Raw genomic sequence first — 26,318 nt, 5'->3', positions numbered from 1 at the left:
CCCTACTCTGCATCTCACAAACACACCGTGGTTGGACCAATAATCTCACATTTGGATTTATCAGACCAAAGGACGTCTCCACCGGTCAAATGTCATTTGCTCGTTTTTCTTGGCCCAAGCAAGTCTCTTCATCTTTTTGGTGTCATTTAGTAGTGTTTTTTTGGCAGCAATTCGACCATGAATGCCTGATTCAAGCAGTCTCCTCTGAACAATTGATGTTGAGATGTGTTTATTACTTGAACTCTGTGAAGCATTTATTTGGGCTGCAATTTCTGAGGCTGGTAACTCATAGCACTTGATGGTTTTTGCGACTGCACAAGAAGAAGCAAAGCTGTCATCAAGGCAAAGGGTGGCTACTTTGAAGAATCTCAAAAATAGAATATATATTTTAATTTGTTAAACAATTTTTTTGTTACTACATGATTCCATGTGTTATTTCATAGTTCTGATGTCTTCACAATGTTTCTACAATGTAGAAAATAAAGAAAAACCCTGGAATGAGTAAGTAGGTGTGTCCAAACTTTTGACTGGCACAGTAAGTATTTGATGTTGGAATTTTAAGTAAAACCACTGTGCTAAAAATAACATGCAGACGTTAAATTATGTCATTGCTTATTGGAAATAAAAAACTACATCACACTTTATTTTGGATAGTCCATCTGTAGATGCTCTACGGAATATCAGAAACATTTCAATATCTACCAACCCTATCCCTAGTCTAACCCTAACCTCAACCCTTACCAAATCAAACTGTTTTCGGAAACAACAGGTGTGGACTAACAGTGAAATGTTTACTTCCCACAATGCAGAGAGAAAGACCATAGAAAAATAAAACACGTAAATATAAAAGTTAGAACATATACACAATAAGTAATGACAACTTGACTAATGTACATGAGGTAATAGTACCGAGTCGATGTGCAGCGGTACGAGGTAATCGAGGTAGATACAGTGCCTTCGGAAATTATTCAGATCTTTCCCCACATTTTCATACGTTACAGCCTTATTCTAAAATGGATTCAATATTTTTGCCCATCAATCTACAAACACCCCATAATGACAAGGCGAAAACAAGATTCTCAAATATAACATATATTTTGATTTGTTTAACAAGTGTTTGGTTACTACATGATTCCATGTGCTATTTCTCATAGTTTTGAAGTCTTCACTATTCTTCTACAATGTAGAATATAGTAAAAAAATAATGAAAAACCCTTGAATGAGTAGGCGTGTCCAAAATGTTGGCTGGTACTGTAAGTACTAGCTGTTCTTTTTGAGTATTGTATTAGTTCTTGCTGTTCTATATCACTGTCGATCCCTAACTCTCGAGTCTTCATGGGTATGACGCAACAAACACACTTGTATTTGGGGAGTTTCTCCCATTATTCTCAGCACATCCTCTCAAGCCCTGTCAGGGTGAATGAGTAGCTATGCTGCACAGCTATTTTAGAAGTTAGATCGGGCTCAAGTCCGGGCTCTGGCTGGGCCACTCAACAACATTCAGATACTTGTCCCGAAGCTACTTCTGCATTGTTTTGGCTATGTGTTTAGGGTTGTTGTCCTGTTGGAAAGTGTATCTTCACCCCAGTCTGAGGTCCTGAACGCTCTGGAGCAGGTTTTTCTCAAGGATCTCTCTGTACTTTGCTGCGTTCATCTTTCCCACAATCATGACTAGTCTCCCAGTACCTGCCACTGAAAAACATGCCCGCAGCATAATGCTGCCACCACCATGCTTCACCATAGGAACGGTGCCAGGTTTCCTTCAGACGTGATGCTTGGCATTCAGGCCATGGAAACAGTGGAAACAGGATGCGCCTGAGCTCAATTAACTGTCTCATAGCAAAGGGTCTGAATAAAGTATTTTTTTTTCCTTTTTTTCTGGCAATGTGCAAAACATTTGCCAAACGGAGGGCGAAGGAGAGTTTTGTATGAGTCTCTGTGTGTGGAGTAAAGGTGATCTAAAGTTTTTTTCACCTCTAGTTGCACAGCTGACATGCTGGTAGAAATTAGATAAAACGTATTACATTTTTCCTGCATTAAAATCATAGGCCACTAGAAGCGCCACCTCCGGATGACCTCTTGTTTGCTTATGGCCCTACACAGCACGATGAGTGGTGGTAAATAGACAGCTATGCAAAATATGGATTAAAACACTCTTGGTAAATCATATGGTCTAAAGCTTATCATGAGGTATTCTAACTCAGGTGAGCAAAACCTCGAGACTTCCTTAATATTAAAGATTATGCACCAGCTGTTGTTAACAAAGTGACACAGACCACCACCCCTAAAAGCCTACCCGACGCTGCCGCTCACTCCTGCCGAAGCATAGCAAAACCAGCTAGGATATTATCCATGTCCGAAATGGCCAAGTATCCGAGAGACATAGGAACACAGTTCTTCAGGTCCCATTGATAGGATAATCTTGAAAGGAGCTCGTCCAGTTGGTTCTCCAGAGATTCTACATTTGCCAATAGAGCAGAGGGTAGAGGTGGTTCATTTACGCGCCACTGTACTGTTTCATCATGGTGCCTGCACGTCAGAATTTGTATCGTCGTCTCTTTCTCTTCCGAGAGACTGGGATTAGGGTCTTGTCCGGGGTGAGCAGTAGGTCCTGCGCCGCCAACTGATTGAAGAATAAATCACCATCCAAATCGAGGTGAGGGATTGTTCTGATGTTCAGGAGCTCTTTTCAGTCATAGGAATTGATGGCGGACACATTACCTAGTTAAGATCAGCTAATGAATTGCAGAATTGGCCAGGAGCCCGTAAAAAAGGTCGCTATCTATTCTAGCGCCATTCTCAGACATTCCAGTTTTATTCTGAACCTAACCCTAACTGTAACCGTAGCAAGCGGTTGTTTATAAACAGATAGTTTGTTGATAGTAAGACTTGTAGAGCATCTACAGTTGGAATATCCAAACTATCCAAATAAACGGAGATAAAACCTAAATGAAATGCATTGTAAAAGTGTCGCTCAAAATTCTCAACTCAACGATACAATGGAGTTGAGTGGCGATGAGTTTACTTACAACTACAACGAGTCGGTATCAATCCATTCTTAAATGCGCACCCATGTATGTCCTGTGTAAAGGCTTTCTTTTCCTTGGCTGCTGCAATCTGTTGTTTTTAATATAATAGCATTTTACGCAACCTCCGCCAAGGGAGTCGTTGTTTGTTATCAGAGGAGCAGCCCCGTCAATGCATGGCAGATTGGAATGTCATTTGTTTTCCAAAACAATGGACTCCAACTCCCACTGGCAAATCTATAAGAATCAAGGACGAGCACAGTTACAAAGTAAGTGTTAAAACAATTGATATTTATAAAAGTATCGAATGGTAGTGCATGTTTGCAGTCATAAACTTCACACTCCGTTGGAAAACAATGCATTATGCGGCGCAATTTGACAGAACATAGAATGAAGTTTTTATAAAAAACTAGATTTCAACACCGAAATAAAAGAAAATCTTTACACGGGACAAACATAGGTACAAGGTACGCATTAAAGAATGGACATTTTCACAAGTATCGATTGATACCAACTCGATGTAGTCAGATGTACACTCTCCCAAAACGCATCGCCACTCAACTCCATTAAGATGTGATGTACATATTGTGGAGTTGAGAATTCTCAGTTAGTAAAAATGTAAACATGGCATTGGTCTTTTTGAATATAAAAGATCTATAAGCATAATATGGATAGAGTCTCTTTGGGTATACTGTGTGTATCGCTATGCTAGCATGATGTTATGTAGCTGAACCAGAGCCTCTTGATTCCATTATTACCAAAACTACATCCCAAATGACACCCTATTCCAATAGGGCTCTGGTCAGTGGTAGTACACTATAAGAAATAGGGTGCTATTTGGCAGTCCACACATGAATCATTATAAACAGTCATGAAGGAAAAATCAAAGGGCTGCCCGCTCACTTCTCCCCCTCTGCAGCCAGCCACTGACCCATCAACAGGAAACTTCATAAACAAGGGAACGAGAGAGAGAAAAAAAATGAAAATTAAAGAGAGGGAAATAAAAAAGGCCATGTAGCAGTTCTGAGGAGTTGTGATCATCATTCATCTTCATCCCCCAAGTGCAGATGGAACACTTGCTAAGCCATCATTTATTGCTGGTGTTTACTATGCCTACTGTGTTGGACACACACACAAAAACACACACACACAAACACACACACACAAACACTGGAGGTGGGGGAAAGGGCTTTGTCAGCAAGTGGGCCTACGCTATTCTCCAACACGAGATGGGCCATGGTAGCAAACACACACAAACACACACACACAAACACTGGAGGTTGGGGGAAAGGGGCTTGTCAGCAAGTGGGCATACACTATTCTCCTACACAAGATGGGCCTTGGTAGCAAAGCATTCAGAGTGTGTGTGTGTGTGTGTGTGTGTGTGTGTGTGTGTGTGTGTGTGTGTGTGTGTGTGTGTGTGTGTGTGTGTGTGTGTGTGTGTGTGTGTGTGTGTGTGTGTGTGTGTGTGTGTGTGTATTCACGGTACGTACATTTATCCTTGTTGATGACAGTTCAGATTCCTGACAGAGATAGCCTCCTCCGCAGTAATTATCTCCTATCTGTAACCTGTCAATTATAAAACTCAGAAACCTTGAATCCATTACAACATCAAACAAATGTACACCCTAGGAACTTTGATAAACTGTATAATCTCACTCTCTCTCTCCATTATCATTCTCTCCCTAGCAGATTCAGTAAGTCTTTCATTCCAACGACCCTGACGCAATGACAAAAACACATTCCAAGATACAGCAAGACCTTGACTTTCCCTTTGTGAGGATGGTGCAAACTGAAGCAACAAGAAATACGAATAAAACAGGGCAGTACAGAGAGTCAGCGTACTCTGTAACCTGTTAAAGTATCAAAATGTATATTAGTGCTTTAACTGGACTGGACACACAGTCTTTCTTTACCCCCGCTAGCAGCATCATACTGATGCTACTGTGTAGGTGACAGAATGGCCCCGTCAGGGACTAAATAAATGAATGTCAAAGCCAAAAGGATATTAGTCGGCTGTGATAAATGAAGAAGGATATTGTCTGTCAGTTTGGTCATTAGTCTCTTTCACCATTCACTCCTTCTCTGCCATCTCCCTCCTCCCCTATAGTCCCTCAAAGGCTAATACACACAGACATCGCTACTGCTACATATCTTACACTAATAACAACCATAGGCAATGTCTATCTAACCATTAACGACGATAACGCAGTCACAGTAGTAAGGAGCGTCCGAGGTCCGAATCAAAAAGCAACTCTGTACTCTGTTTGCCACAGACATTGACATTGAAGGAGTGACTAACATAGAAAGTATCACATGTATTGTTAAGCAGAAAATCTCCCCATTCTCTCTAACCTCCCCATTCTCTAGAGACCTGCTACACACCGACTTCCAACTGTCCTGTTGCTCCAGGGAAGACCAACCCCACACACACCAACTCCGCTACCTTCCATGTGTCATTACATCTTCTAACATGTGTCCTCGCTCATCAGTAATGATTGCTTCATGCTAGTGCACAAGTAGTTTCACATTAAAATGAAAACAAGTTAAATCAAACGTAGGTGATTTTGACAATAATCGGTGGTAGAGAAACATGGCTGTCAAAGCAGTCGTGAGATCTGAGAGGTGTTGACTAATTGCTTGATAATTACACAGTGAATCGTCTAATTAAGCCGACGGTTAATTAGGGTAAGCTTGCGCAGCTTGCAAGTCTTTTTTGGTTTGGTGTAGGTGTGGATTTGTGTGTAGATGTGTATGTGTGTGTGTCAGCAAATGAGATAAAGAGAGATCGTGAGACTGCTAAAGAGTGAGAGATCGAGAGAGAGCGAGCGAGCGAGAGAGACAAAGGGTTGAAGTTCATGAAGAACTCCTCCAGACATATACAGTAACCATCTAACCATCCACAGCCTGTAGCCAATGCAACATCATACAGCTGAACCACTTGTGAAGCTTAAACGTGAATAATAATATTAAGAGCTCTAGACATTACCTCCCCAACCTCCCTCCCGCTCTGCAGTGGAGCGCCATTATCCTTTGTTTGCCTTAGGACAGGCCCTGTTTATTTTACTACCAATCTGAAAATCTATGATGTGGAATAGAAAGCAGCAAAAAAGACCTGGCATCGGAACGCACCATGCAGTCACACTCCAGCAGTTTGTATTCATTTAACAAGCAAATTAGAGAGGAAGTGGAGTTTGTATAGAGCCTGTATGAGTGTAGAGGAAGAGGAAAATACAGATGACTACAGCCTCATTAGCTACAGTTAGTTACATGTTTACCGGTTATAATATCTAATTTAATTGGGAGATCAAAGGAGTGGTGACTACCTCTTGCATGGCTCAGAGGGCAGAGAAACTACACAATGTATACAAAAGTATGTGGACACCCCTTCAAATGAGTGGATTCGGCTATTTCAGCCACACCCGTTGCTGACAGGTGTATAAAATCGACCACATAGACAAACATTTGTAGTAGAATGGCCTTACCGAAGAGCTCATTGACTTTTAACACAGCACCATCGTAGGATGCCACCTTTCCAACAAGAGAGTTCATCAAATTTCTGCCTTGCTAGAGGTGCCCCGGTCAACAGTAAGTGCTGTTATTGTGAAGAGGAAAAGTCTAGGAGCAACAACGGGTCAGCCATAGACCACACAGGCTCACAGAACGGGACCCCCAAATGCTGAAGCATCTGTTCTTGTTTGCAACACTCACTACCGATTTCCAAACCACCAAACGCCAACACAAGAACTGTTCGTTGGGAGTTTCATGAAATTGGTTTCCATGGCCGAGCATCCGCGCCCAAGCTTAAAAAGCACCATGAGCAATGTCAAGTGTTGGCTGGAGTGTAAAGCTAGCCGCCATTGGACTCTGGAGCAATGGAAATGTGTTCTCTGGAGTGATGAATCACGCTTTACCATCTGGCAGTCCGACGGATGAATCTGGGTTTGGCGGACACCAGGAGAACGCTACCTGCCCCGATGCAATGCCAACTGTAAAGTTTGGTGGAAGAGTAATAATGGTTCAGGCTAGGCCCCTTAGTTCCAGTGAAGGGAAATATTAACGCAAAAGCATACAATGACATTCTAAATAATTTTGTGCTTCCAATTTTATGGAAACAGTTTGGGGAAGGCCCTTTCCTGATTCAGCATGACAATGCCCCCGTGCACAAAGGGAGGTGGTTTGTCGAGATCCTTGTGGAGGAACTTGACTGGCCTGCACAGAGCTCTGACCTCAACCTCATCAAACACCTGTGGGATAAATTGGAATAGTGAATGTGAGCCAGGCCTAAACGCCCAACATCAGTGCCCGACCTCATTAATGCTCATGGCTGCAAGTCCCTGCAGGAATGTTCCAATATCTAGTGGAAAGCCTTCCCAGAATAGTGGAGGCTGTTATTGCAGCAAAGTGGGGACCAACTCCATATTAATGCCCATGATTTTGAAATTAGATGTTTGACGAGCAGGTGTCCACATACTATTGGTCATGTAGTGTATGTGCCAGAGATCAGCTTTGTCTCCTATTCTCATGAAACTCATCCTTCCTTCCGATTGCCAAGCTACAGCTCGTTGTGACTTTATCTGAGTGTTACTTGGCGTGATACCATGCATCAGCACATCATTTTGTTTGTATTGGAAAACTGGAAAATGTATTTTCTCAGTGTTTTGTTTGGTAAAAACATTTTAATTAAGCTGAGACTTTGCAATAGATATAGAAAACTAGAGCTGGTTTTGAAATTAAAGCATGTTACGGTGCCTTTAAGGACCTTCTTGATTCTAAGTAACCAGAGTAATCCTGATATACAGTATATTCCAATAAAACATACATCAATTATTATAGTTTTATTGGAAAGAATGCATCATGCACTTTTCCTACAACTGATGGTGCAAACAGTCTGAATCGTGCAGTAAAGCTTATTATACGAGTCAAAAGCCAGTCCGGTTCCTACAGGATGAATAACATGCTAATTACCATGACGCATGCAAGGCTCCATGCTATTTACTAGTGGTTAAAACCATCAGAGAATCTGTGTGGAATCGGCAGAACACGACCTCCTCACCTCTTACTCTTAATAAAGATGCTGGAGCAGTTGATTAAACTGTGTTGTTAATAAGTAGAGTTAGATTCACAGAGTGCATGAAGCAGAGGCCTGTGGAACTGTGTGTGTGTGTGTGTGTGTGTGTGTGTGTGTGTGTGTGTGTGTGTGTGTGTGTGTGTGTGTGTGTGTGTGTGTGTGTGTGTGTGTGTGTGTGTGTGTGTGTGTGTGTGTGTGTGTGTGTGTGTGTGTGTGTGTGTGTGTGTGTGTGTGTGTGTGTGTGTGTGTGTGTGTGTGTCAATGTCGGGCCATAACATGTGTGTTAACAATGTTAGGGTTACCATGGAGATGTAGTTACTGTTCGCCACCTTATCAAGGACACAATTGTGTAATGTTGTAAATGTGGAGTGGGGAGATCTGCTATTATCTCTCCCTTTAATTGCTTTTGAAGTAAATGCAAAGCATTATTCCATAGTTGTTGAGAGGAAGTTGCTTACGTTTGTTGGATGCACTCGATAAGTTCTATGAAACATGTTTTTTTTTCAAGTACACAAAACCTGCAACTTCTCTTCGAAACATCATCACTATCTTCTTTACCTGTGACTCTGTACTTTTGGCACAACAGTTAAACTTGAATGCGGGAGCTTCTAGGACCAAGCAGAAAATGTACCCATCAGGGCTCAGCCAATTACAGGTGTGATTTCTACCACCCTGAGACAGTCCAATGATAAACTGAGGCAGTATGGTTGCTAGCTATTACAGGTAAACTATCCCGCTGTTACGACCTCAGTAATGTGTGTGTGTGTATGCACGCGCATATATACGTAAATGTGTGTGTGTGTGTGTTACTGACATCCATCTAGAGATGTGGTAATTAGCCTCTGAAACATAGCACCGTGTATCACTCACAGGGATTTAGCAGCTGGGTAATTGGTACAACGTAAGGAAAAATGTACTTGTCACTCCTGAGGAGGGAAACGGAGCTATAGATCAGAGGCTTGGGGGGAGAGAGACAGTGGCCCACTGGCCCCCATGCTCCCCCTGTTTCAGACAGAGCTCTCACAGTTCACAGAATGGAAGAGGAGGCCAAAACGTTGGCATCGCTGCATTGTTTTTCATATGCAACACAGTTAATTCATTCAGATTAACGGTAGACCCCCCTAGCTTTGTTCTATTATCTCCCTTCTCTCTTCCTTATGCTGGGCCTTATAATAGCTGGTTAATTCACATCACATTCTTTTCTTTTTTTTACACAAACCCTAGAAACAGCCAGGACGACGATCCTCATATTCACCCAGCAATCCACTGTGCATCTCAAAGCGCTATCAATGGCAACACACTGTAATGTTATGATAGGAGCAGCCAGCAGTGAACAGCACTAGCGAGCAAAAAAACAGGATATTAAAAAAATATATATAGGTAATCTGTGTTTAAGTTGAAACGATACTGAAGGAGAGCCGCCTGTTTCATTCATATTGACATTAAGAACTTCTTTATCTCTCTCCCTAAAGAAAGCTCCCCGAACAATTTAAACCAGCAAAGCACACAATAAGGAATAATATGATTTCTGTTTACTGAGATATCAGCTGGTATTTTGGCGCTACACTGACAGCCAATAGCTACAACAGCATATTAGACCCCAATCTGGCATCTACAAATGTCAAGAGAATGCGAAAGAGGGAGGATGTGGTGAAAGGGATGGGTGTCACACATATGTGTAAAAAAAATGTTTTTTAAACCAACAGAGTTTACATAAACATATTCTGAGGCTGAATCATTATCATATGTACAGCTGTCAATCTTGATGCTTCAGCTGAGAGCAAAGCGCCTAGGAAAAGAGTATGATACAACAACCCTATACCCAGGTTGACCATGATCTCTCTCTGAAATCCCTTGGTAAGTCCAGGCATGGGACATTAAGCTTATTCAAAAGCCAGCAGAGGTGAAATACTTGTAGCAACAGTAGCAAGCCCATATATCCAGGCTCCTTCTCTCCTTCTCTCTTTCTGCTCACTAAATCTCTCTCTCTCTCTCTCTCTCTCTCTCTCTCTCTCTCTCTCTCTACTCCCTCTTAAAAGAAACAGAAAGTTTAACTTTTCAAATTGACAAAGGGTCCGTCCATAAAACAAGCGATGGCGGCAGTGATATGTTTTCATCAAAACAGGGACAGCCACGCTCGCCTCCTGCTTTCTCTACATCAGGTATCATTTACAAACTCAGCGAGGCAATGTGGGCTTCCAGTCACAAATGAGCTGCGTGGATGAGGTCGTCAGTAGGGCAAGATATAAAGAATGTCAGTGAAATTACATGAATCAGCTATATTGAAAAAAAAATGGCAAGCATTATCTGTTGAAGTTTGTGATTTGTTTTACATTTTATTTTTCTACTTTCTTTTCTTTACTTGAATTTAATATATATATATATAGCTCCCGTAATGAAATGGTACCAGCTACAGAACAAAGATTCAGCATATCCCTGGTTAATGCCCAATAGACACCTACACACTAATATAAAGCTGGGTAAACATGAGTACCTTGTCCAGAGAGAAGGTCTTGGTGAGAGCGAAGCCCCATCCTTCCAGGAAGGCCCTGCGGATCATGGCTGTGCTGGTGGTGGGGGGAGCGGAGGCCAGGCCAAAGGGGTTGGGGAACCTGATCCCACACATCTCCACACCGATGTCCACAGAGTCGATGGCACAGTGGAAGAGAGGGAGCTGGGGGACGCTGGACACCGTCTGGCCGTGGAGAGACTGGAAGGTCAAAACATCCAGTTACACTACCATGAGGATAACGACAGGAATAGGGTTGAAAGTTCCAGGAACAGAATTTAACAGCATTTTGCAATCCTAGTAACAGATCGACAGACCGTAAAGATGACGCCGAAGAACATGGCTGACGTTTTACATTCTCCCAACCAATTGTGCAAATTTGTATTTTTTTTTTTTTTGGCGTTTTCTGTAACTTACTTTTTAACTCATTGTGTACATAATGTTGCTGTCTCTTATGACCGAAAATAACTTCTGGACATCAGAAGCGATTACTCGTCGCGGACTGGAAGAAACGTTTTCCTTTAACGAGTCCGACGAGAAGGATATCCTGCTTTCACTGGAACAGGCCCAGATACACGCCTTTTGTATGAAGAAAAGACGCCGGAAAAAGGGACGCAGATCGGGGATCCTTCTGAGAATCCGGAGGCGAACGACTAAACTCCCAATGCCTTCCATTCTCTTTACTAATGTGCAATCTTTAGACAATTAAAATTGATGACCTACTATTAAGATTATCCTACCAACGGGACATTAAAAACTAACATCTTATGTTTCACCGAGACGTGGCTGAACAAAGAAATGAGATGCTACCTCTGGTAAGACGAGGGTGGGGGTGTGTGTCTACAGTGGTAGGCCTGATCACCGACAACGATAAGACGGCCTATAGGGAGAAGGCCAGAGAACTGGCAGTGTGGTGCGAGGACAACAACCTCTCCCGCAATGTGAGCAAGACAAAAGGAGCTGATCCGTGGACTACAGGAAAAGGTGGGCCGAACAGGCCATTAACATCGACGGGGCTATAGTGGAGCGGGTCGAGAATTTCAAGCTCCGTTGTGTACACATCACCAACAAACTATCATGGTCCAAACTAGAGGTTGACCGATTATGATTTTAGAACGCCGATATCGATTATTGGAGGCCCCCCAAAAAAACAATACCGTTTAATCAGCCGATGTAAGTATATAGAAATTTGTAATAATGACAATTACAACAATACTGAATGAACACATTTTAACTTAATATAATACATAAATAAAAATCAATTTATCCTCAAATAAATAATGTAACATGTTCAATTTGGTTTAAATAATGCAAAAACACAGTGTTGGGAGAAGTAAAAGTAAAACTGCAATATGTGCCATGTAAAAAAGCTAGCATTTAAGTTCTTGCTCAGAATATGAGAACATATGAAAGCTGGTGGTTATTTTTAACATGAGCCTTCAATATTCCCAGTTAAGAAGTTTTAGGTTGTAGTTATTATAGGACTATTTCTCTCTATACCATTTGTATTTCATATACCTTTGACTATTGGATGTTCTTATAACCAGTGGCATCCATAAGTCTAAATATTGCACAACCTTCAATGTTATGTCATAATTATGTAAAATTACATAAACAATTAATTACGGTCTTTGTTAGGAAGAAATGGTCTTCACACAGTTCGCAACGAACCAGGCGGCCCAAACTGCTGCATATACCCGGACTCTGCTTGCACAGAACTCAAGAGAAGTGACAAGTTTCTTAGTTAATATTGCCTGCCAACATGAATTTCTTTTAACTAAAGATGCAGGTTTAAAAAAATATACTTGTGTATTGATTTTAAGAAAGGCATTGATGTTTATGATTACGTACATTGGTGCAACGACGGTGCTTTTTTCGCAAATGCGCTTGTTAAATCGTTACCAGTTTGGCGAAGCAGGCTGTGATTCAATGATAAATGAACAGTCACCGCATTGATTTTTTGCAACGCAGGACAAGCTAGTTAAACTAGTAATATCATCAACCATCTGTAGTTAACTTGTGATTATGTTAAGATTGATTGTTTTTTATAAGATACGTTTAATTCTAGCTAGCAACTTACCTTGGCTCCTTGCTGCACTCGCATAACAGGTGGTCAGCATGCCACGCAGTCTCCTCGTGGAGTGCAATGTAATCGGCATTCAAAAATGCAAAAGACCGATTGTTATGAAAACTTGAAACCGTCCCTAATTCCCTAACCGATTAATCGGTCGACCTCTAGTCCAAACATACCAAGACAGCCGTGTAATGGGCAAGACAAAACCTTTTCCCCCTCAGGAGACTGAAAAGATTGGCATGGGCCCCCAGATCCTCAAAAGGTTCTACAGCTGCACCATCGAAAGCATCCTAACCGGTTGCACCACTGCCTGGTAAGGCAACTGCTCGACATCTGACCGTAAGGAGCTACAGAGAGTAGTGCGAACGGCCCAGTACATCACTGGGGCAAAGCTTCCTGACATCCAGGACCTATATAATAGGTGGTGTCAGAGGAAAGCCCATAAAATTGTCAGTGACTCCAATCACTCAAGTTATAGACTTTTCTCTGCTACCGCACGGCAAGTCGTACCGGAGCGCCAAGTCTAGGACCAAAAGGCTCCTCAACAGCTTCTACTCCCAAGCCATTAGACTGCTGAATATTTAATAAAGATTGCCACCGGACAATTTACATTGACCCCCCTTGTACACTGCTGCTACTTGCTGTTTGTTTGTTACCTATGCAGTCACTTCGCCCCCACCTACAGATTACCTCAACTAGCCTGTACCCCCTGCACACTGACTCGGTACCCCCTGTATATAGCATCGTTATTGTTATTCTTATTGTGTTACTTTTTATTATTACTTTTTATTTTAGCCTACTTGGTAAATAGTTTCTTCTTCTTGAACTTCACTGTTGGTAAGGACTTGTAAGTAAGCATTTCACGGTTAAGTCTACACTTGTTGTATTCGGGGTATGCATGAAATAAAGTTTGCTTTGACAGAGCTGTGAGATAACGAAAATAACCACTGGTATTATGACAAAAGTCATAATACTCAGCAGCCTCCTCATCCCCCCTAGGCACCCAATGTCCCAAATGGCACCCTATAAAGTAGTGCACTATATAGGGAATAGGGTGCCATTTGGGACGCAATCCCCTAAAGTCAAACATACAACAGTCATCCATCCATCCAGCAGCCTCTTCCTCTCCTCCTCCTAATTAGCCCAGCGTTTATCACAGTCTCTGATTGCTTTTGTAATGATGTCACCGCCGCATAATGAATGAGGAGGTGTCACGCTGTGTGTGTATGTATTTTTTTTGTGTGTGTGTGTGTGTGTCATGCTGCGGCAAGGCGGCTGTTACATGACAGCCGGTGTTCCCCTTCGAGGGGTTTGGCATGTGGAGGAATACACGCCAAACACACGCCAGGCAACACGGGGGAAAACAGCAGCGGGGAACATGTAAATACAAAATATGGTGATTATTAGGAATACTGGGGGGTTCCAGAGTTCCAACCAACAACAGCTTTAGCTGTCAAGATGTTGACATGTTCTGGATCATCGTCTTCCCCACAACATGTCTCCTTATCTGAATCCCAAATGGCACCATATTCCCTTTATCACAGCAACCCTAACCCTAACCTGATTCTAATAATTAGCTGGTTGATAAGCTAAATCAGGTTAGTTACAACTGGGGTTGAAGTGAAAACCTACAGAAGGGTAGCTCTCCAGGAACAGGGTTGGAGTGCCCTGACCTATATAGTCCCTGGTTAAAAGTAGTGCACTACATATGGAAGAGTGTTATTTGGGACAAGTCCATTTCTACTTTGAAACTGGTTTCTCTCATATGGTGGTGAATGAATATATGATTGACCTCATTCATATAAGTATATAGATAATATTTTAGAGTAAAAAGAAACCTCTCACCCAGGTGTCCCATGCAGCACTAAGTTCCCAGAATTCCTTGCATAAATAAGGTCTAAATTCAACCATGCACATGATATGATAGCAAAAATACACTGAAAACAGCCTAAATGCACTGCTCGAAAGGGAGACCTATGACACAGTAATATCACATTCTAATATAAAACACACTATTATCCTGAACGTGGAACACACAGTTCAAGGGATCCCTGAATGGCTCAGATATTAATTGCTGACCATTTCCAGCAAATTGCCTGAATTCATTTCCTCTTCCTTGGTCGATTACTGTACAAAACCAAGCAATATACTGTTGCTTCCTTTCTGGTTACAAGTGGCATTTAATCTGCAAATAAACACTTGTCTATGCTTTGCACTGAACACAGCTACATTACTACAATTAACCTGCATCTGAACCGGGCCCCGGTCTGCCGAGCGCTCCATTCTGCAGTATAATCTGAGGGGAAACGGAGGGATGGGGAGGAGGATGGAGGGATGTAGAGGAGGTCAGGCACCTCAGGAAGACAAGACGGCACGCTGGGAGAATTGGAGGCTGGGAATCAACCGCTGTCTCTGTTATTACGTGCGGGAGCTGTAAAGAGTCCTCTCTGATCCTGCCTTTACACAGACTAGTGCACCACACACCCATCTGTACTGCACTTTGACTCATTCACTTAGTGTTCACCACAGTAAGTGCTTCGTGCAGTACAGTAGGGGGTGTACATGCTGAGTGTTCGAGGTGAACGTAGTAATGATGATGATGTATCATTTGGCTTCCTTTCCACTTCCTTTTCAAACCCACAGAAGACATGAATTAATCCACAACGGAAAGAGCTAATATTGTATCGGGACTATTTCAATATTGACATATTCTGCTAATTGAGAAGTGATGTAATTGCCTTGGTTCATTCATGAATCTACACACGGGGATGCTGTTATTGGGAAATAGAAAAGGAAACAAATGAAAGTCGAGCAAGATGAAGTACTGAACATTGATACTGTGTAAATGTTTACAGTCACTCTCAAAAAGAGAGGGTTTACTTGATCGTCAGTGAAACGTTAGCTTTCTCTAAAGCCTCCATCTTCCCTTTTATATGTCTTTCTCCTCCTCCCTCATGTGTGAATGTTGAAAACCTTGTAGCATTCTGTATATATGTGTGAATGTTGAAAACCTTGTAGCATTCTGTATATATGTGTGAATGTTGAAAACCTTGTAGCATTCTGTATATATATGTGTGTGTGTGTGTGTGTGTGTGTGTGTGTGTGTGTGTGTGTGTGTGTGTGTGTGTGTGTGTGTGTGTGTGTGTGTGTGTGTGTGTGTGTGTGTGTGTGTGTGTGTGTGTGTGTGTGTGTGTGTGTGTGTGTGTGTGTGTGTGTGTGTGTGTGTGTGTGTGTAGAACACAGCCCTGGGGCTGGGGACACACCTGTAGGTACTTGTGCATGTGCCAAGATGCCTGTTTGCCGTCGTTGACTGACTCCACGGTGGTGTTTGCCTGTCCTGCCACGTCGCCCCCAGCAAACACCCAGGACTCACTGCTCTGCATGCTCTCTGGGTCCAGCTCTGGGAGACCCCAGCGGTTCAACCGCACCGGAGCCATGGCCTCTTTCACTGGAGGAGAGGGGAGAGAGGATCCACAGTTAGTGATGGTGTGGGCAGTACTTAAGTAAAAATACTTGAAAGTACTACTTAAGTCGTTTTTGGGGGGTATCTGTACTTTACTTCGCTATTTATAATTTTGAAAACTTTTGCTTTTACTTCACTACATTCCAAAAGAAAATAATGTTATTTTTACTCCATACATTTTCCCTGAAACCCAAAAGTACTCTTACATTTTGAATGGACAGGAAAATGGTCCAATTCACACACTTGTCAAGAGAACGTCCCTGGTCAAACCTATTGCCTCTGAGCACACGTGCTTTGTTTGTTAATTATGTCTGAGTGTTGGAGTGTGCCCCTGGCTATACATACATTTAAAAAACAAGAATGGTGGCATCTGGTTTGCTTAATATAAGGAATTTGGAATGATTATACTTTTGACACTATATACGAATATAGGTTTAATTTACTTTTGATACTTAAGTATATTTAACATCAAATACTTTAAGACTTATACTCAAGTAGAATTTTACTGGGTGACATTCAACTTGTACTTGAGTCATTTTCTATTAAGGGACCTTTACTTTTACTCAAGTATGTCGATTGGGTACTTTTTCCACCACTAGGTGTGGGGTGTGTGTGTGTGTGTGTGTGTGTGTGTGTGTGTGTGTGTGTGTGTGTGTGTGTGTGTGTGTGTGTGTGTGTGTGTGTGTGTGTGTGTGTGTGTGTGTGTGTGTGTGTGTGTGTGTGTGTGTGTGTGTGTGTGTGTGTGTGTGTGACAGAGAGAGAAAGGGAGAGAAAGAGGCGAGAGACGACAGAAAGTGATAGAGAGAGGAGAAAGAAAGAGAGAACGAGAGAGGGGAAGATAACGAGATTTAAAAAAAAAAAATTGTAGTGAGAGTGACCGACCGTGATGGACTACAAACCATACAGAGAGCAATATGAAGTCTGTGACAAGACCGATGACAGCGGGGGATTCACGCTCTCTGTCTCTCCCCTCACTCTCAGCTAGGTTAATGTAACATCTCCTGAGGCATTCATCCACCGTTAGCTGAATGTTAGCCCAGAGATCCTCTGTCAAACTGATCTACATTATAAAAAAGCTCATTTTCTTCTACCTCACCTATACAATTCATCTTTCAGACTAAATGCTTTTCAGCATGGAAGATGGCCTGCATCTATCAGCAGGGACATTTTTAAATACAGATCTGCGAGTTGGACAAGATTTATTACACTCTATTAGAATTACTAGAGGGAGGGGGGAAAGTTTCACCTTCCCAGTCTATTCAATGGGGAAAGCTTTTCAGCACACAACTAAGAATACAATGTTTTATTGCAACCGCACTATTGAAGTTGAATTCCTCCATAAGGGGAGGACAGAGGAGAATGTGTAGAGAGTTGACATGCGTTCGGCGTGTCAAACCCCTCAGAGCGGAACACCAGCTGTCATGTCACGGCCGTCTTGCTGCTGTGTTACACACACATGACAATGTATGATGCGGTGACTGTTATCACACACGGTGATGGGGGATAAACACAGCAGCATCGTCCTGCTATAGTGATGAACAGACTCACTTACAAGACATTGGGGAAACAAATGGTGTCAAGATGATGATTGCAATAGAAATTCTGTGCTTTTGCCCATTAACTTAGTAGAAGAAGACATATACCTCATTATACTGTACAAAAATGTGTATCGGTATATTCGGCAGAATATTTAATATGGCATGTTGTGTTACCATACATTTCCATATAATCCATATGATTAATCATCCATTCTGAGCCATTATTAGCATATGCTATAACAGCTAGAGCTAGACCTACACAACACAAATCCGGCAAAAAAAAAGAAACCTCCCTTTTTCAGGACCTTGTCTTTCAAAGATCATTTGTAAAAATCCAAATAACTTCACAGATCTTCATTGAAAAGGGTTTAAACATTGCTTCCCATGCTTTTTCAATGAACCATACACAACTAATGAACATGCACACGTGAACAGACCACGTGTAACAACACCTGCACAGGATCGGAACATCCGAACATCACACCTGCGGGACAGGTACAGGATGGCAACAACAACTGCTTGAGTTACACCAGGAACGCACAATCCCTTCATCAGTGCTCAGACTATCCGCAATAGGCTGAGAGAGGCTGGACTGAGGGCTTGTAGGCCTGTTGTAGGGCATGTCCTCATCAGACATCACCGGCAACAACGTCGCCTATGGGCAAAAACCCACCGTCGCTGGATCAGACAGGACTGGCAAAAAGTGCTCTTCACTGACGAGTGGCGGTTTTGTCTCACCAGGGGTGATGGTCGGATTCGTGTTTATCATCGAAGGAATGAGCTTTACACTGAGGCCTGTACTCTGGAGCGAGATCGATTTGGAGGTGGAGGGTCCGTTATAGTCTGGGGCGGTGTGTCACAGCATCATCGAACTAAGCTTGTTGTCATGTTAGTGTTCTGCCATGGCCAGCGAAAAGCCCGGATCTCAATCCCATTGAGCACGTCTGGGACCTGTTGGATCGGAGGGTGAGGGCTAGAGCCATTCCCCCCAGAAATGTCAGGGAACTTGCAGGTGCCTTGGCGGAAGAGTGGGGTAACATCTCACAGCAAAAACTGGCAAATCTGGTGCAGTCCATGAGGAGATGAACTGCAGTACTTAAATGCAGCTGGTGGCCACACCAGATACTGATTGTTACTTTTGATTTTGACCCGCCCTTTGTTCAGGGACACATTATTCAATTTCTGTTAGTCACATGTCTGTGGAACTTGTTCAGTTTATGTCTTAGTTGTTGAATCTTGTTATGTTCATACAAATAAATATTAAGTTTGCTAAAAATAAACACAGTTGATAGTGAGAGGACGTTTCCTTTTTTGCTGAGTTTAAATCCCTCATAATAACAGCTAGCTATAACTGCTGTAGCTAGAGGCAATACAACACCTGCATCCCTCATAATAACAGCTAGCTATAACTGCTGTAGCTAGGGCCAATACAACACCTGCATCCCTCATAATAACAGCTAGCTATAACTGCTATAGCTAGGGCCAATACAACACCTGCATCCCTCATAATAACAGCTAGCTATAACTGCTGTAGGTAGGGCCAATACAACACCTGCATCCCTCATAATAACAGCTAGCTATAACTGCTGTAGCTAGAGGCAATACAACACCTGCATCCCTCATAATAACAGCTAGCTATAACTGCTGTAGCTAGAGGCAATACAACACCTGCATCCCTCATAATAACAGCTAGCTATAACTGCTGTAGCTAGAGGCAATACAACACCTGCATCCCTCATAATAACAGCTAGCTATAACTGCTGTAGCTAGAGGCAATACAACACCTGCATCCCTCATAATAACAGCTAGCTATAACTGCTACATAGCTAGAGGCAATACAACACCTGCATCCCTCATAATAACAGCTAGCTATAACTGCTGTAGCTAGGGCCAATACAACACCTGCATCCCTCATAATAACAGCTAGCTATAACTGCTGTAGCTAGAGGCAATACAACACCTGCATCCCTCATAATAACAGCTAGCTATAACTGCTGTAGCTAGAGGCAATACAACACCTGCATCCCTCATAATAACAGCTAGCTATAACTGCTGTAGCTAGAGCTTATACAACACATACATCCCTTATAATAACAGCTAGCTATAACTGCTGTAGCTAGGGCCTACACAACACCTTCATCTGTCATGCATAGTACCTGGCAACACAAACAGGGGGAAGTGTTTTGAAGCCACCGTGCCTCTATCTTGGCACTCCCCGAAAATTGTACAAAATATTTGATAGAAATGCATTTATTAATGTCTACTTCTTTGATTTGACCATGTTTATTATATTACACACACCTTAAAAGCGTCTGCTAAATGGCATATATTTATTATTATTATTATATTAATGCATACATTTAAACTATATTATATGAGCTAAACATACAAATAAAGTATAATTTTTAGAAAGTACTAAAGGGGAAGTGCTTATATGGCCAACCAGTGGCTTCAAAGCATCTCACTGGCTAACACATAGCATGAGCAATCCAAGGTATATATATATCTTTGGCATGAACGCACACGCATGCAAACTATGCACACGCCCACACACAGAAACACACACACACTTTTTGTGACAGTACAGCGTAAAGGGAAAGAGATGCTTAGCTAACACAGAGGAGGTGGGTGCATCATGTCTCCAGTTCCCCACCCACCCTCCATGAAACTCAGCAGGAAGGAGACCAAAGCAGGAAGGAGGCATGGGTGCAATAATGGCTGCCTCCCTCCCTCCCCGAACTGAGTCTGCTTCCCAAATTACACCCTATTCCCTTTAAAGTGCGCTACTTTTGACCTGGACCCATAGGGCTCTGGTCAAAAGCAGTTGACTACATAGGGAATATGGTGCCATTTGCGACGCACACTGGGTCCAGCCCACCAGACTATACAGGCCAGGTTTTAACTGCTAACTCATCCTACAGCTGTGTTCACTGCCAAGCGGAACATCCTCTGTGGGTCTGACAACATACTTAAGTGGATAAGTGATTCATAGTTCAAGAATAAGGATCATTCTGACTGTACTACTCTGGGGATTCTTTTCTCAGCATTTTGTTGTTTCTGTATGATGAAATCACACACTCAAAACACACAGACGCTTGCAAGCACGCTTGACACACATACACACACAAACAAACACACACACTCTCATGCCAAGGCACGGATCAATTCCTTCCTAAATATGCAGGCAATCAGGTTTGGCAGAAATATCATCCTATCAAATTAAACTAGTTTGCTCGGAGTCACGCACCCCATTTAATTCAGGCTCTTATCAGTAATTCCTCATGTTTTAATTAACCTTGGTGATTAATTGCTAATCATAACAATACCCTCCTTAGCACTCGATGACACCTTCGGGGATGTGGAGCAGGTTCTAAGGATGTTTCTTTAGCAACAGGTCAACCATAGTACCAGGGGGGAGGAAGAGAGATACTCCGTGTCCCAAATGCCATCCTTTACTGTGCACTCCTTTTCACCAGCGCTTGATGGACCCTGGTCAAAAGTAGTGCACTATGAAAGGAATAGAGTGGCTTTGGACACGCAAAAAGAGTAACAAAATGGATAACAAAATCCATTTGAGCTGTGAAGAGGTGGAAGTGGGTAGACCGAATCAGTGGAGCAGATTACGATAACAATCAGTCAATCAAGCCTTTACCCCATCTATAAAATCAATAAGACACAGTCAGATAGACACAGTCAGGCAAGAACGTCAGCGGAACTCGGTCTACACCGAGTCTCTCACACTCTCTCTTTATCTTAATTACTTGGTTGAGTAGATGTGTATTTCACCATCACGACCGATTATGAATGCGTGTAAAACATCTTCAGTTTCTGCCTGCTTAGGTAGCCCCAACTATGTATTTGTGCATCTGTGCTGCATGGCAAGGTTGGCTAATGGCAGCGCTAGCTGGGTAACCAGTTGTAAAGCTCTGTCGCTCTATCGCCGAACACTGTGTGTGTGTGTGTGTGTGTGTGTGTGTGTGTGTGTGTGTGTGTGTGTGTGTGTGTGTGTGTGTGTGTGTGTGTGTGTGTGTGTGTGTGTGTGTGTGTGTGTGTGTGTGTGTGTGTGTGTGTGTGTGTGTGTGTGTGTGTGTGTGTGTGTGTGTGTGTGTGTGTGTGTGTGTGTGTGTCACCGGGAGGTCGTCTGAGCTTAAAACTCATTACAGTGATTTCATGTCATTGTTGGGTGACTCTGGACAGTGTGTGGCGTTTGTGGCCCTGCTGTGATACCCACCTCTGTTTATTCAATAGCAGCCTAATTGAAAATCATAGCAGGTATGGCCTTTTCTCAACGCAATCTAATTACCTGCCCTGGCGACAGTGTCATACAAAAAGACAGGCGTTGGCTTGGGTGGGTTTTAAAGTGGGTTTATCATCCTAGACGAGGGCTCCCCTACTGGTGCCCTCCAGGTTTGGCCCCCACATGTTTTCTGAGCAATTAAAAAAAATAATAATAATTATTATATATATATATACATATTATTATGTTATTATGATAATATATTATTATACACAGTCAAACATTTGGACACACCTTCTCATTCCAGGGTTTTTCTTTATTTTTTATATTTTCTATATTGTAGAATAATAGACATCAAAACTATGAAAAAGCTCAATCATATGGTAACCAAAAAAGTGTTAAACATATCAACGTATATTTTATTTTTGAGATTCTTCACAGTAGCCATCATTTATGAGAGATTTGCACACTCTTGGCATTCTCTCACCTAGCTTTTTTATTTTACCTTTATTTAACTAGGCAAGTCAGTTAAGAACAAATTCTTATTTGTAATGACGGCCTAGGAACAGTGGGTTAACTGCCTGTTCAGGGGCAGAACGACAGATTTGTACCTTGTCAGCTCGGGCTTTTGTACTTGCAACCTTCCGGTTACTAGTCCAACGCTCTAACCACTAGGCTACCCTGCCACCCCGATGAGGTAGTCACCTGGAATGCATTTCAATTAACAGGTGTGCTTCGTTAAAAGTGAATTTGTGGAATTTCTTTCCTTCTTCATTTGTTTGAGACAAGTCACTTGTTGTGACAAGGTAGGGGTGGTATACAAAGATAGCCTTATTTGGTAAAAGACCAAGTCCAGCTCAAATAAGCAAAGAGAAACGACAGTCCATTGCCTTAAGACATGAAGGTCAGTCAATCCGGAGAATTTCAAGAACTTCGAACGTTTCTTCAAGAGCAGTCGCAAAAACTATCAAGCGCTATGATGAAACAATCGTGAAGACCGCCAAAGGAACGGGAGACCCAGAGTTACCTCCGCTGCAGAGGATAAGCTCATTAGAGTGAACTGCACCTCAGATTGCAGGCCAAATAAATGATTCACAGAGTCGAAGTAACAGACATCTCAGCATCAACTGTTCAGAGGAGACTGCATGAATCAGGCCTTCATAGTCAAATTGCTGCAACAACAAAAAACATGACTAAAGTACACCAATAAGAAGAGACTTACTTGGGCCAAGAATTTTTGGTTCAAACAGCTGTGTCTTTGTGAGACGCAGAGTAGGTGAACGGATGATCTCCACATGTGTGGGTCCCACCGTGAAGCTTGGAGGAGGAGGGGAGGTGTGATGGTGCTTTGCCGGTGACACTGTCTGGGATTTATTTAGATGTCAAGGCACAATTAACAGCATGGCTACCACAGCATCCTGCAGTGATATGCCATCCAATCTGGTTTGCGCTTAGTGGAACTATCATTTGTTTTTCAACAGGACAATGACCCCAAAGACACCTCCAGGCTGTGTAAGGGCTATTTGACCAAGAAGAAGAGTGATGGAGTGCTGCATCAGATGACATGGCCTCCACAATCACCCGACCTCAACCCAGTTGAGATGGTTTGGGGTAAGTTGGACGGCAGAGTGAAGGAAAAGCAGCTGTCATGACGTTGGCCTGGGGATAGGTTTATGACAGTCATGAATACCTCTTCCCCCTTTTTCCTCTCTCGACCCTACTGATGTTACATTTGCAAACCCCTTGGCTAACATAGAGATTCTGGGAACATCAGAAGGTGGGGGAAATTAACTATATTCTGGTAATCCGACCAATTGAACATATGCGGTGGTACTTAATGAATATGATGTCAGTTCGGTTGTCATCTGAGACATTCTCATCAGTGATAAGATGACAAAATCTACAGTGGAAAGTCTACACATCAGTTATCGGATTCACATGGAATTGTTGTTCAATTTAAATGTTTGAATATGAAATTATTCGTGATGGGATGAAATGTGATTTTAGCTTCTAAAATGTGAGATTTGGGTTTTCGTAAGGTTAGGGCTCTGCTCAATCAGTGGCCCGCCCCTGTGAAGAGTCATGGGTTATAAAACTTTTCAGACACACCCTTCTCACTCCACTATATGACAATATATGATGACAATATAACCTCCTGTTCCGAGGATGTGAGGACGACTGTCTGATGTCAGAATGGTTCAGATAATAACTACAGAACGAAGCCAACATCAGCGTGAGCTTTGGTGGCGAATGGTATGAACTTTGAACTCTTATTCACTACAGAAGTGATACCTCCTAGCCGTTGAGTTAGCAACAGCAGCTGCAAACGAGGGTTAAGAAGGAACAGACAGAGTATCCCGTCTATCACACAACGACGTTACGATAACGTATTCAATTGACCACCAGAGACATTCTTCAAAGGACAAAGGACTTGGTTTGGCAACACGGCCTTCCATCTACCACCAACCTACTGAAGTGCAGCTCAGAGTAAATATTTATTGCATTTTCCTTTTCCAAATGGGCGGTAATTTAGAATGCATAAGATACTATATTTAAGAACAGCTTCTTCCTTTGTTACGCAGTCTTCCCGCTCTTTCACTCAAACCCAACCCCTTTCTTTTGTGTAACAAGCCGTCATGTCTGTTCCACGAGGGACTTTTTCCTTTATGACGTAATTTGTAATCAAGTTATGATTAATTACGTGTATGTGTAATTCTGTGTGATTAGTTAGGTATTTAGTAAATAAATAATTAAACCCAATTTTGCATTGCTGATTCAACTTGTTAGCCAGGGTTTGTGAAGATAACCAAGAATGTACAACTTTCAGATGAGACTGAATTAAGGTGACGATTAATATTGACTTTAAGAGTTTACTCGGAAGATAACAGCTCTATAAATATTATTTTGTGGTGCCCCGACTCTCTAGTTAATTACATTTACATGATCAGCTCAATCAGGTAATATTAATTACGGAGAAATTATTTTATAGAATAGCATGTCATTTCACTTAATCCGGCATAGCCAAAGACACGACACAGCCAACAAGTGCCCAGCATATGTGGGAACAAGACTGTTAGAAAGGCATTCCAGGTGAAGCTGGTTGAGAGAATGCCAACAGTGTGCAAAGCTGTCATCAAGGCCAAGAGTGGCTACTTTGAAGAATCTAACTTCTAAAATATACTTTGATTTGTTTAACACTTTTTTCGTTAATACATGATTCCATATATGTTATTTCATAGTTGTGATGTCTTCACTATTATTCTATAATGTAGAAAATATTAAAAATAATGAAAACCCTTGAATGAGTAGGTGTGTCCAAACCTTTGACTGGTACTGTATATATGTAGTTGGACATTAAAGACAGTAACAACACCAAGAAATCAGCATCAAGTGATGTAATTTTTAAAAATCTGTTCCCAAGTATTCCCAATAATAGAGAGACACGTGATCAAAATCAAATATAAGTTAGGTTTGAAATTATGATTTTGTAAAATATTATATCTGTTTTGGCGGTCAATTTTCAGTCTACACATTATTTGTAATTATGTTCCAACCCCCTGACAAGGTTCTGTAAACACATACAGGCAGACACACAGGCACGCTAACATGCACAGGCATGCACACGCACACACACACACAAGACCCTCAAAACCCAAGTACATTGAGTTCTCATCACCGGCACTCATCTAAATTAGAGCCTCAACACAAGACATAGTGTTTAGATGATGATGAGGAAAACAATGTGATGAGTGTCGTCTTAAGTCCTACTCCAAATGTGCTAAACAATGATAAGTTAGACAGTCCTATCCATACGGGACCAGTGTCGTCGCTCGTATAATGAGAAATCTCCAGGAGAAAGGGGAGATCCAGGTGTACCATCAACATAATGGTTTGTGTTTGTTTGCCAGGCTTTCTGTCTGTCTGACTCTGTTTAATGCAGCTCAAGGATAACATCCTTACGCTGTTTTTAAAGCAATAATGTAGACAACATTCAACAAACTCTTCATTTGAGGATATTTGTAAAAGTTGATAAAAAACCATAACAGTGGACTGTGCTGTCAAAGAGTCTACTCATATGGCAAAACTCGGGTTCCATTCAGAGTAAAGGTATTATTATTGTGTATCAATAGCAAGACTATTGGCGCCCCCCCCTTGGGTTGTGCCGTGGTGGAGATCTTTGTGGGCTATACTCGGCCTTGTCTCAGGATGGTAAGTTGGTGGTTGAAGATATCCCTCTAGTGGTGTGGGGGCTGTGCTTTGGCAAAGTGGGTGGGGTTATATCCTGCCTGTTTGGCCCTGTCCAGGGTTATCATCAGATGGGGCCACAGTGTCTCCTGACCCCTCCTGTCTCAGCCTCCAGTATTTATGCTGCAGTAGTTTATGAGTCGAGGGGCTAGGGT

General features: G+C 42.2%; 1 protein-coding gene across 1 annotated transcript in view; it reads right to left on the bottom strand.

The window, feature by feature from the left end:
• Window positions 1–26,318, bottom strand: part of LOC123991186 (dihydropyrimidine dehydrogenase [NADP(+)]-like) — a 237,911-nt gene that overhangs the window by 98,553 nt on the left and 113,040 nt on the right. The window contains exons 12-13 of the mRNA XM_046292500.1: window positions 15,944–16,128; window positions 10,592–10,807 (exon numbers count right to left, since the gene is read on the bottom strand). Coding sequence (XP_046148456.1) covers window positions 10,592–10,807; window positions 15,944–16,128 — 401 coding nt within the window. The remainder of the gene's footprint in view (window positions 1–10,591; window positions 10,808–15,943; window positions 16,129–26,318) is intronic.

This window comes from Oncorhynchus gorbuscha, linkage group LG12, assembly GCF_021184085.1.
Source record: "Oncorhynchus gorbuscha isolate QuinsamMale2020 ecotype Even-year linkage group LG12, OgorEven_v1.0, whole genome shotgun sequence".
Classification (NCBI taxonomy): Eukaryota; Metazoa; Chordata; class Actinopteri; order Salmoniformes; family Salmonidae; genus Oncorhynchus; species Oncorhynchus gorbuscha.
This window is presented reverse-complemented; position numbering and strand designations above follow the sequence as displayed.